Source organism: Pseudochaenichthys georgianus, chromosome 6 (genome assembly GCF_902827115.2).
Source record: "Pseudochaenichthys georgianus chromosome 6, fPseGeo1.2, whole genome shotgun sequence".
NCBI lineage: Eukaryota > Metazoa > Chordata > Actinopteri > Perciformes > Channichthyidae > Pseudochaenichthys > Pseudochaenichthys georgianus.
Genome location: NC_047508.1, coordinates 6,453,077 through 6,466,106, shown reverse-complemented (window position 1 = coordinate 6,466,106; position 13,030 = coordinate 6,453,077). Strand labels below are relative to the sequence as shown.

The 13,030-nt window shown below is 41.7% G+C and overlaps 1 protein-coding gene across 1 annotated transcript in view; it reads left to right on the top strand.

Moving 5' to 3' along the window:
• The first annotated feature begins 2,450 nt into the window (after positions 1-2,450).
• bcar1 (BCAR1 scaffold protein, Cas family member) overlaps positions 2,451-13,030 on the top strand; it is a 139,943-nt gene continuing 129,363 nt past the window's right edge. Inside the window, exon 1 of the mRNA XM_034085076.2 lies at positions 2,451-2,947. Coding sequence (XP_033940967.1) covers positions 2,936-2,947 — 12 coding nt within the window. The 5' untranslated portion in view covers positions 2,451-2,935. The remainder of the gene's footprint in view (positions 2,948-13,030) is intronic.

Here is a 13,030-nt window from a genome sequence, read left to right as displayed (position 1 = left end):
TTCCCACGTATCTGCAGTAGTAGGCATCTCTGTGTCATCATTTTATTCTGAAACAGCATTTACATCATCCTGGGACACTAAAAGTCCACTCCAATCAAAACATCTCAGCAGAGGTCATTCCCTGTAACGGCTTCCTATAAACAACCGGTGGAGATAATCTCTTATAATAATGGAAACAACCAACAAGGTGCAATATGTTCCAGTTGGAGCAGATTAGGATTTACTAAAGGATATGAGCACTACATCAGCAAACTGATGTTGCGTCCTCTGCCTCATGTTTTATTTTATTTACGTGATAGCCAGAGGGATGATCATTTTAACATGAAGCTGTAACTATTTATAGAGACGGGATAGCTTCACTAAATCTCTTTTGTGTGCAACCTGTTCCAGCGCAGTAGAGGTGGATTTGGGTTTCATACAGACCATCAGTTATGAGGGATTGATGTGCACTTGACAGTTTCATTTCCTTGATAAGACATGCATCAAATAAAAAAAATGTAATTGATCATTTATGACACAACCCAAAGATACACAGTTGGTCAGAACCACACCTGTCAATTAAGACAAAGTGCAATAGAGTGTTGCAGGAATAATTCCTAAAAACCTGGAAATGAGTCAGCATTTTACGACGTCTGGTTCCCTACTCTGTCTTTTGAAAGTGTTTTTGGTTAAGTGCCTGAAATAAAGCTTGTGGTTATCACAAGTTGAAGAGAATTTCAAGTTTTACGACATAAAATAGGCCAATAAATACTCCATTCGTATACTTCCGTAACATCTTTGTGTCACAAAAAGGGCAGCTGCTAACAATTAGCTTAATTAGACTACTAATTGTCTGACGCCAAACATTAGCCACCTTTAGCTTAGCCGTGGTGACGCGTGGCCATGCGACTGGCATGTAAAGGTGTATGGTCTAACTTTAGCTTTTTACTTTTGGTGATCGCATTTACACAAATCATTAAAGTGATGTTAACATGTGGAGATTATCCTGCTAAACATAACGTATCATAATATTTTGTTTGCCAAACAACTTATTTTCGGCAATATTCAGAAATCCAATTGAAAAATCCAATAGATTTTTATCGAGAGACCCTGTGCCACGCTAACTTTCGGGTTTGTCAACAAAAATACTATTGGTGATAGTGTTGTATTAATAGAGGACACATGTTGTTATTGAACCAAATTGTGCTTCTAATTGTTTTTTGAGTTTCATGTTTTTTTTGTAGGCGCTATAGACTCCAGTACACATTTGCATGTAGCTACTGGTGTTACTGGGCAAATAGAAATGAGAATAGCTGCCTGTATTTAACCCTCAGCAGGGAGCCTGGATGTGTCTCTCTCTCACACACACACACACACACACACACACACACACACACACACGCGCACGCACGCACACACACACACACACACACACAGAGCAGGGTCTTATCATTCGTTCGTCAAAAGATGGGATGGAATAGAAAATAATTAAAGCTAGTTCATCATATAGCCTACTGTAAATTAATGTCAGACACTGGAAGATAACGCAAATCAACATCACAGCTAACCATTTTAAAAACTGTGGTGGAACACAAAGTTCAGTCTATTTTCAAGAGTTTGCTAATAGATGTTCTAGAATAGAACATTTGAATGAAACCACTGGCTGTGATTGTTAAAAATATACTCTCTTTAAAGTTGTCTCACCCCTTCTTATAGTATGTTATTTAATATTTAAATTGTTTGATTGTTTGTGAAAACGTGTTATTCTTTTATTGTACAGGAGACTGGTGACGGTTCCAACAGGTCTTATTCCTCCAACCAGAAACATGCCAGAATAATGACTGCTGCTGCACATATTGAAAAAAAAGTAGTTTTAGCGTTACAGAAACATGTTTTTTCTCTGAACCGGATTTATGGGATACTGTTGTGACCTTTTGTGAATGTATCCTAACTTACTTAGGAATCATAGTTGTGTTGACTTCCGTGACCTGGGTGGTAAGGAAACGATATAATGTTAAATAATGATTTCATGTTGCAACTGTCCCTGGGTAAGGGTCAGTTGCAGACAAATACTGAATGTATGTTATATGTTATCCTTTATAAATGGTATGGGAAATAAGCATATTTAAATTGAATATACCGGTCTAGACCGAATAGTCTCCGATAAACTGAGAGAAATGCAAAAAGTGTTTCATCCGTCCCCAGTCTCCCCTATCATGTTTAGAGTAGGCTACTGTTGTTCTGTGCATATACTCCATAGGCCTAATCCATAGTGTGATTCCAATCCCCTAAATACATTAGCAAAATAGTTGTCTGCAATATAAATCAAGTGTAATAAATGAGCATGCAACACATTAGTGTGTTCCTTTAAGGGGGGACCGTGCAGTTGATTTTTAAGTGCAGGATGTGGAGTGTACAGTATGCGTGTAGTGGCGGGTAGCTAGCAGGCGGTCTCTTTAAGGCTGGACTGGATCATCCCTGTGGGGGCACGCGCGGCAGCACACCGCGGCACAGAGGCGGTTCTCTCCGGCCTCATTCACGGTTCAGACCGGCTGTCAATACAACGTTGGAAGTCGCTTGACCTCCAGACTCGTCGCTTCGTCGTTTAAAAGCTTTTCTTGAAGCATTTCTGAAGGGTTTCGTGAAGGAATTCGTGAACGAAGCGAGGAGCGGCTGAGATAGAGGGAAGGCGGGAGACGGAGGAGAGACAGCCGGCTGTGCTGCACGTTCATGCGGCCGCACTGCTGCTTCTGCTGATGAGACATATGCTAGCTCTCTGAAGTCAAAGAGCCACACACCGCCCTACAGCTGGATGTTTGCCTCTCACACAGGGTGCAGTATGGACTGGCTGAAGCAGGACTGACACTTGAAGAAACCCTCGTTCTTGTGGAAAAGTAGCAATTTGGGAAAAGGACCACCGTGTGGTTGAAAGCCAGAGAGTGACAGCAGCAGCAAGATGTCTGTCCCTGTGAGTATGTCAGCCCTGGGGCTCCCAACATGTCTTATTTGTATGTCCCCAAGTGTTTCATACCAGAGACTATTTGTCTACACAGCACAGCAAGACTTAACACGTCCATTATTCAATGCAGCACACACCCACAAAGTAACTAAGTAGGCTACATTTACTAAAGTGTTGTACTTTTTTTTTTACATATTTGTACTTCACTTGAGTATTTACATGTAATGCTACATTATTATTCTAATCCACTACATTTCAGAGGCCAATATTTTACATTGTACACATGCTATGCTGATAATGCAGTGCTTTACTACTAATCTACAGTCATTCTATTATCTAAATTTGGTCCACATTGACCAACTACATTACTAAAATGATCTTAAATGTATACAGTAACAACAGGATCAAATAATAACCATAATAATATAATACTGTGAAAATAGCCATTCTGCATAACGTGTACTTTTGACACTTGAAGTTCATTGAGCTGATCATATTTCTGTACTTTATTCTGAAATGGATCATTGCGTACTTTAACTTTTTGACTACTTGATTACTTTTACTTAAGTAACATTTTGAAAACAGGAATTTTGTTGTAGTGGAGTTTTTTAAGACCATAGTATTTTTACTTGAACTACAGTAAAGGATCTCAGTAGTTCTCCCAACACAGCAGCACGGCAATCATTTCAATGTCAACTTTCATTAACCTGCGTTTATTAAAATAGCTAGCAACCTTAATGGCTGTAAAACCAAGGCTAAATATTTACATTATGTTGGAATAAAGTACATCTCAATGTTTGTAAAATGTGTGGAATAACCAGTGGTGCAATGTTACAAGGTACATTTACTCAAATACTGTACTTAAGTATGATTTTGAGGTACTTTACTTTAATATATTTACATTTTCTTCAGCATAGTTCTCACTTTAATTGTTGATACTTTATACACTTTGCTGAGTGATGATGCCTTTATATTTTTTTAACATAAATAACATTTTCAACTCAGGACTTTTTCTTGTAATGGTGTATTTTGAGATTGTGGTATTACTACTTTACTAAAATAAAGGATCAGAGTACTTCCACTTCATGTGCCAGTTTAGTGAGGGCTCTTTGGTGTAAGCACCTTTATAACCGTCTCTGCCTGTGTAGAGCCAGAGCTATTCTCGGCAGGCAACACCTTTAGACAGCTGATAATAATACTGTGTGTTAGGGATGGATTCATGTCATATGTTGCTTTTACACAACATCTCAGATGGGCTGTAAATGCTGTAGGAAATTATTGCTATTGTGCTTTATTACATTCCTGAGGATCTGTTTCACAAACTGCCTGGAGGACCCTGATTGTGTGTGTGTGTGTGTGTGTGTGTGTGTGTGTGTGTGTGTGTGTGTGTGTGTGTGTGTGTGTGTGTGTGTGTGTGTGTGTGTGTGTGTGTGTGTGTGTGTGTGTGTGTTAATAATTGATTAACAAGCAGATGAGCACAGCTTTTACGATGTGCTGATTCATTGTTAATGCTAGAGATCTTCATTGGGATTTCACAGTGAATTCTGCACGTTTGCACTTTCTATTTTGTGCTACATGCTTTTAAATCTTTCTTGTGCTGTCAGAATTAGTTAAATATGTACTTTCAATCGTAGCCAAAAAGTACATTCAAAATGTTATCTAGAACAGGAGCTTTTATAGGTATCATGGCTGTGCACTGCAATTAGTGGCATGTAAATAATTCACATAATGAAATATTGCTAAGTACATTTTGGACATGATTTAGATATCACTCATTATCCTGATTAAGCCAGGGATAATGTGCAGAGAGCTGGGTATTAATGAAAAAAAGATCATAGATAGGACGAGCAGGTTCCTGATGCGAAGTGTAATTTAGTGTTTACTTCCTGTCTGTCTTCTTCTGCTGGTCCCTATGGTGTTTACTTCCTTTCTGTCTTCTGGAGATTTATCTGATGCCCAGCTCTGTCTTTTAACCTCTTTCCTTCCCTTGTGCAGTTTTTTGTTTTTGTTCTCTTTTTCTTTACTGGGGACAGTTCTGCCACTATTGAAACCTGTTTTGTGTTCTCCACAAATATTAAAAAAAAAGTCAGGCCCCCCCCAACACAAATAGTCATGTAATGGGCCAAGTTAACCTTTATTAAAATACATCAATATGAACGTGAGCATTCCTTTAACAAAAATAAAAACATCACTTTGCTAGAACAGTGATAATAAAACAATGCTCCATAATGTGTGCTCAAAAAAATAAATACATAATACAATTGTGCAATCCCTTTGCTAGAACAATACGCTATAATACTTTGCCACTTTGCAATCTGAGAAAAAATGAAAAGAAAGAAAATGCTGATATTTGACAAAAAAGTGTGTCTTCTTATCACAGCATTAGTGGCTGCAATGAGCCTGTTTGGCACTGCACATTTCATCAAAACGGGGTTGCAGGCTCAGTGGTGGCGCCAGAGATTTCTTTTGGGGGTGCTGTGGGGTAGCTTGACGTTTCATAGAGGGTGCTCAAACATGTAGGGTTTCCCATTGATGTACCGGGCGCTACAGTGGAATTTTCTACTGCAACACTCCCCACATGCAAATACACAGTGTACCCGCGACTGTTATAATGAAGGCTCGAGGCATATAGGTGTAAGCAGGGGTAAAGTACTATTTTTATAGGTGGTGTGTGGACCTCACATAGGGGGGTCCGGGGGCATGTTCCCCCGGGAAGAATAGTTTTTTAAATATTGAAGTTAAAAGCATCAATCTGGTGCACTTTGAGAGCAAAATGAAGAGATCTATGGATACATCTCTCAACACCTATGACCTACAGAATTGTAAACAGATTTACTTTTTCTTTATGGATATTTTACAAATCACCCTTTTAAACTTTATTCTTGTTTTACTGTCATATAGTATTTCATAACTGTTTTTCATTTATTCTCTTGTTTTTTATAACTATAATGATCATATAAACGTGTGCCTCGGAAATAATTGTTTACATTAATGGTGACCAAAACGTTTGAGACCCACTGAGATAACTTAGACTAAAGTGAACTATCTAAACACTCAGAGAGACTCCTTTAGCTCCCTGAGCGTCTCAGTCTGACAGGAGAGGACTCTCCTCCAGCTTGTTGTGGAAAAAGCTCCTTATATCCGTTAGCGTAGCTCGCTAGCACCAGAAGCTAACAACTACGATCTCCGGTACCGGTCTCTTTCTCTCTCTCTCTCTCTCTCTCTCTCTCTCTCTCTCTCTCTCTCTCTCTCTCTCTCTCTCTCTCTCTCTCTCTCTCGCTCTCTCGCACACAAAATGGCTCGTTCCACACACACACACACACACACACACACACACACACACACACACACCACACACACACACACACACACACACACACACACACACACACACACACACACACACACACACACACACACACACACAGAGCCAAGCTTGAATGAAACACAGAGACCCAGACGTACTTGTACTATACTGTATCATATTATTTTCGAAACAATAATTAAAAAAAAGTCTAACAATTTTTCCTCCTGGTCTCTCGTCTCTCGCCTGTCATGCCTCTGCGCCGCCCAGGCGGGGCGTGCCCCCCACTTTAGGAAACACTGCCCTATACTAATAAGATGGCCAAGACACACCCTTAACAATAAAACCGTTCCATACATGCAGTCGTCTTTTGTCTTTGGATTGTGTTGGCCATAGCTTGTAATAATAGCTAGGAAACCCTGGCCCTATAACACTAATATATTAAGATATTAAGGCGTAGTGCTGTAGTCGACGCGTCGACTTCAAAATATCGTCGACGACATATTTCCGCGTCGACGCGTCGCTACACACACGTGGGTCACCCAAAGCAACAAGCAGTTCGCAATCGCACTTCAAACACAATGGAGACTGAAAAGGCTACCACCTCCTCCTCACAGGATTGCGCTCGAAGCCCCCAAACGAAAACATCTCGCCCTAGGTCTTCAAAAGCATACTTGCATACCATGCTGCAAATGGATCTGGCCCTTCCTACATCCAGGACATGGTTAAACTGTACACCCCAGCGCGTACTCTACGCTCTGCATCAACCAAACGACTCGCTGCACCCTCGCTGCGAAGGGGACCCAAGTTCCCATCAGCAAAAACACGTAGGTTTGCTATCCTGGCTCCAAAATGGTGGAATGAGCTCCCCATTGACATCAGGACAGCAGATAGCTTACACACCTTCCGGCGCAGACTGAAAACTCATCTCTTTCGACTCCACCTCGAGCGATAGAATTACTAACAAAGAACTGCTAACAGAGCACTTATATACTAATAAAGGACTGGCTTATCTAAAGCCAGTTGAGTAGCACTTGAAATACTTGGCTCTATGAAACCTGATGTACTTTATGATTCTGTTTTCTTCAAGGTTGTGTCTTCCTGGTCGAATGTACTTATTGTAAGTCGCTTTGGATAAAAGTGTCAGCTAAATGCAATGTAATGGAATATTTTAAAGTTAGTCCAAAACACAAAGATATTGTCATTTGCAGTCTTTGCCAAATGGAGTTGGCATATCACACAAGCACAACGGCTATGTTGGAACATTTTTACATTAAAATGGAGTTATGGATTATAAATTCAATCCTTTTTTTATACATAGATGTTAAAAACCTATGGATTAACCGATTCAGCCGCGTTTTTTCTCATTTTAATGCCATTGAACACGTCTTTTGATCAGATTGACAGCTACGGTGCTGAGACGATCTCCCTAGAAGCTCTGTAAAGGTACGTGTTGTGATGACTGTATTTGCTTCCCCTGTCGCGAGTCCAGATCACTCAGTGATGATACTATATACCTACATAATCTGTGGAGTCTCAGCTTTAATCGGATATATTGTATGTGCAGCTACGATAAGTAATAAGGGTACTTTTATCTTGAGTTCTGTGCCAATGTCCGTTGGCATTTTTCGCTCAGGGGTCATTTAGATGCTTCTTATGAGACTTGTGTTTTGTTTTGGTAAACATGGTTTGTATCGTCAATTAGCTGAGATTATTTCCGTTAATCTGGTATAACACATTAATAGGTTCTTAAATATTAAGATCCCCTGGCTGAGACACAGTATCGTGACATTTTTTTTTTTTACATTACGTTTTTTATGAATTGAACAACAGAAAAATAATCGTTAGATTAGTCGACTAATCGATCAAATAATCGCCCGATTAATCGTTTTCAAAATAATCGTTTCCCCCCAGCACTAGCGTAGACAGGTATTCTTTCAGGTGTTTGGTTGACTGACAGCTGTCTGTGGTGGTTGCTGCTCTTTTATCAAGGCCTGCATTGAATGGGTTAACGCCGACCCTGTCTCTTTTAATGGAGGTGTAACTGATGTTGGAAATAGAGCAGTGGGTGTGCATGTGGCTGCTCTCCATGGCTGTCGTCTCCACTCATGTGAGATGCCGTGTGGAAGGTGCAGAGGCGGCTCCCGCTCTCTGTGGCAGGATGTGTTCTGATTTGCTAAACTTGGCTTTCACACATGGACCTGCTGCCTCCTGCTATTTCATGAGGCACACTGAAGATATGTGTTTGTGTGTCTGCGTGTTGGTTTGTTTCAAGCAAAGCATGTGTGATCCTGCCACAGAGCAGCAGATTGTGTAACGCAAAGGCAGAAACTGTGCTTCATAAAAGTGATGCACCCAAAATGTATTGGATGCATCTATTTTTGTTGTTGTGTGTGTGTGTGTGTGTGTGTGTGTGTGTGTGTGTGTGTGTGTGTGTGTGTGTGTGTGTGTGTGTGTGTGTGTGTGTGTGTGTGTGCGTGTGCGTGCGTATTTTAAGACAGCTCCCATCTTCTCTGACAGCATTCAGTCCGGCAGGCAGACATTAAGTAGGTCTGCATTCTCCAAAGAATTTGCTGTGTGTTGCTCACAGAAGTTTGGATATAAATATATAAGCAAATGTTCAGCTCGGTGCTTCTCTCCACAAGCTTGTGAAATCTCAGTGGTAAAATGTTCTTTAACTTTCAGAATAATGTTGCTGTCCTGAACACACTGTTACTGCCAGTGGTTAGAAATACTTCAATGTAGTTTCTGAGTAAATCTACACTATAGCCCCGCTGGGATCATTGTGTTCCACAGTATGTGCTCAGTTTGTTTTCCATTAGTTATGTGGCAATAGAATGGTGCAGAATTGTTTCCTAAATCCCAGAAATGAGTTAGCATTGAACCACTTCCGGTTACCTCATTGAAAATACGCAGTGCATGACATTAAGCTAATTTACAGATGGCCCTGAGCCCAATAGAGCAGTGCTTCTCAAAGTGTGGTCCGCGGACCACTGGTGGTCCGTGAGCGCCCCCTAGTGGTCCGTGAGTATATTGGTAACATTTCACATTTTAAATAAATGAATAAATGTACGTTTTCCGCACTCTCACGGGAATATCTCCGCAATGGAGCGAGGTTAAGTTTCACTTTCGATTACATGATATAGCCCAGCCCAACACCTTCATCACACATGTTGCCACTTTTTCAGGCGATTTGTAATCTGTTCTAGAAAAACTATGTGTTTTTTGATGTTTGTGGAGTTAGGTGGTCCGCGAGTGTTATTTTATTGGTTAAGTGGTCCTTGGTATGAAAAAGTTTGAGAAACACTGCAATAGAGATTGCCCTGAAAAATGCGCGCGGACGAAATGACGCACGAAGGGTTTGGGGGGCCTCCCCCTAGAACATTTAGACTTTTGCAGGTCTTAGATGCTGTCTGGTGCATTCTCTAGACTGAATTATAAGATGAACCACCACAATATTATATTGTACAATTTCAATTTGCTTCTTCATTTCACTTGTTTGTTTGTTCTTGTTTGTGTTTGATCGCTTGCATGCCCTAATAAATACTTAAGTTGTTGGTCAAGACACTTTCCATCTGATGACGGCAAATGCCTTCCCAGATGTAAAAAAGTAGAAAACATTACATTCAGTTATAACCGCCAAAACAAACATTATTTACCCCTGTTAAAAATGTTGTAATGTTATCTACTGTAAGTTGGTCGAACGAATGCCTCCTCATCCGGAAGCTGACCGAGCAGACCCGAGCAGCAGTCGAGAGGAGCCGAGCGCATCCGCGAAGCACACAAAATGGCGACGTCAGAGTTCCCGTTAGCTGGAAAATCTAAATCTCTTCGGTCAAAATGTCCGGTCAAAATAATTTCCCTTTAGCGCAATACCGCTTGAGTTGCGCCACTTATGTGACAGACAAGAAGAGTATGTGACAGACAAGAATAGTCAATTCTAATGTCTAACACTTAATGTGGAGAAAGAGATGTCCTGTATGGGTTGATTGTGCGTTGATCTGTTGGTAATGCCTCAGGGTTCCGGTGGGCATGTAAACAAATGCATAATGCTGCGCTATACTTTGTGGCCTCACCCGGTTGCATAGCGACACTTATTGTTTAGGTGTCTTTTAATAAGCAGGTAGTCATATCATTAGCTAGAACTAGCTAGATCTGATCGATATGGACATAAACGCGAGTGAAGTCTAATCTGACGGGAGAGAGATCAGCTGCTGCTGACGAGTCGACACGCAGCTCTGCATGATCACATGCAGCGGTGAGCGGAACAAAACACACACTTCAGGTTAGAATATCACACGTAGCTATTTTAATGACCTCTCAAACTACCTAAACTAGTTATAGATATGTTTAGTTTTACTGTCGGGTCACTCATTACTGGATCCGCGAGCTGCATGATACTGGCATAATAGATTGCCCGATCGGGCAACCAGCAGGTGAGGCTTCATTGCCCGATCGGGCAACCAGCAGGTGAGGCTTCATTGCCTGAGCTAAATACTAGATGGCCCCGGGCCATCGGACAGTCGTTAATGTCGAGCCCTGATACGTGATCACTGCACCACTGATTTGGCACCATTGATTTGGCCAAACATGGCTAGGGATACCCTGGTCACTGGTTTCAAGTGATATCGATAGGCGCTTTCACACCGGAGTACTTTTCCCCGTACGTTTCCCTTTTAGTTCCGATAGTTCCTGGGATTTTGCGTTCACACCAAAAAGAGAACTTAGTTCATGAGAACTTTCCCCCCCTTTTTAGTCCCTGCTAGAGAGCAGGTACTTTCCTGGGGAGAAAATAAGTTCCAATTTCTGATTGGCTGGGTTAATTACAAACCACGCCCTGTAAAACTCAGAAAAGTTTTGTGAAGCCGCCATTGTATGTGCTGGCATTAGCATTATTAGCATTAGCCCCGCGCACCAACGGAAAGAGACTAACTTATGGCAACACAAAATAAAACATGGGAGCGGTGGAGATGAGGAGGTGTCGGCGTTCTGCCGATTTACATCGGAAGGCTTCAGTAGAAGCTGCTGGGAGTCCCAGCTGCTTCTACTGAAGCCCGTCCCCAACTCCGGGGACTTCTGGCCGGGGACTTCGGGCGGCAGTATACGCTGTGAAGTTGTTTGCGGCCTGCCAGTAAGCCCAAAGCAGAAGAAGAAGAAGTGACGTCAGTGACGTCAGTGACGTCAGTGGCTTCATTTGCGTAATCTTCCCTCAGGGAACTTATCCGGTGTGAACGCGATCTGCCCTTTAGTTCCATCGGGGAACTAAGTGCTGGGAACTAAGTGCTGGGAACTAAGTGCTGGGAACTAAGTACGGCAAAGCGGCTAATCAGCTGATCTGATACTAATCACCTATTGGCTTTTATCTATTGGAGTCAGAGCTTCTGCATAAGGGACCTTTTCGATGTGTTGGTGTGTTAAGTCATGCTTAAGGCTCCATGGACGGCAATATCTCAACAACTTTGGATGGATTGCCATTGCCGTGATTTCCCAAATTGTTGCTGTATAATACGCCATTGATCGGCTAATTTTAATTGAGTTGTTCTCTGATAATAAATGGAATTTTGGATTGGACCTTTATATATCAGAACAGGACACGAGGCGTTTCTTTTCTTGGCTGCGGTATAAGATTTCATGGTGCTAGTGTTGGCTCAGCTACATGGTTACAAACAAATAATTCTAAATGTGTTTACTGTTTACTTTAGTGATAGTGGGGTCACTGTTGGTGTGTGTGTGTGTGTGTGTGTGTGTGTATGTGTGTGTGTGTGTGTGTGTGTGTGTGTGTGTGTGTGTGTGTGTGTGTGTGTGTGTGTGTGTGTGTGTGTGTGTGTGTGTGTGTGTGTGTGTGTGTGTGTGTGTGTGTGTGTGTGTGTGTGTGTGTGTGTGTGTGACAGATGTCTCCATGTACTGCTCCCTCATTCTGTCAACTGTACTTAAACTATTGACATCAGCACACCTGCGTATTACCCAGTGGAATCCTAGTTGCCTGAGCAACCGTTCCCATGATCCCTCTGACCTGGTCACATCCCACACAAACACACACAGCTTTCCATGACGCACATGTTACATGACAGGTTTGTTCCTAGAAACAGTGTGTGTGTGTGTGTTTCTGGAGCATGTTCAATTGAGCATGGTTTAATGTTCTGATCAAACAGGGGGAAAGAAACAGGATGTGTTTTGTGCAAAACCACACACCAACACTCACACACATGTCTACTGTAGCAGTAGAGAGCAGGGCTGGGTCAGGTATTTATAGAATTGGAAGCGAGAAACCTGATTTCACAAGCTCAAAGCAGAACACATTAAAGGGGCCCTATTCCAGGTTCATATCAGTATGTGGTGTCTCTCCTGGGACATGTCATGTCTCATGCTTTAATGTTCAGAAAGCTCTTTATTTGTCTCATCCTGCCTGTGCTGCAGCACCTCTTTTCACCCTCTGTCTGAAACCAGAGCCCAGTCTGCTGCTCTGATTGGTCAACCGCTTAGAGATGTCCTGCCTATCACAAATCAATGTGTTTTAGCCTTTATATATACAGTCTATGGTTTTAGCGCTAGCGAATAGAAGCGTGAGTGTTGCTTAGTGATGTCACTATGTTACGGAAGTAAACCGAGGAGTCCAATGGAGGCATTTCCGGCAGGAGGGGAGTGTGTGGGATTTTAGCCTTTGTAGACCACAAACAACAAGCAAAATGTGCCTCTAAAAAATACATTAACATTCAGATTGAACTTTAGAAAGTTTGAAGCTCACTGTTATCTGATACACATTTGACATTCAATCACCATGCTGATGA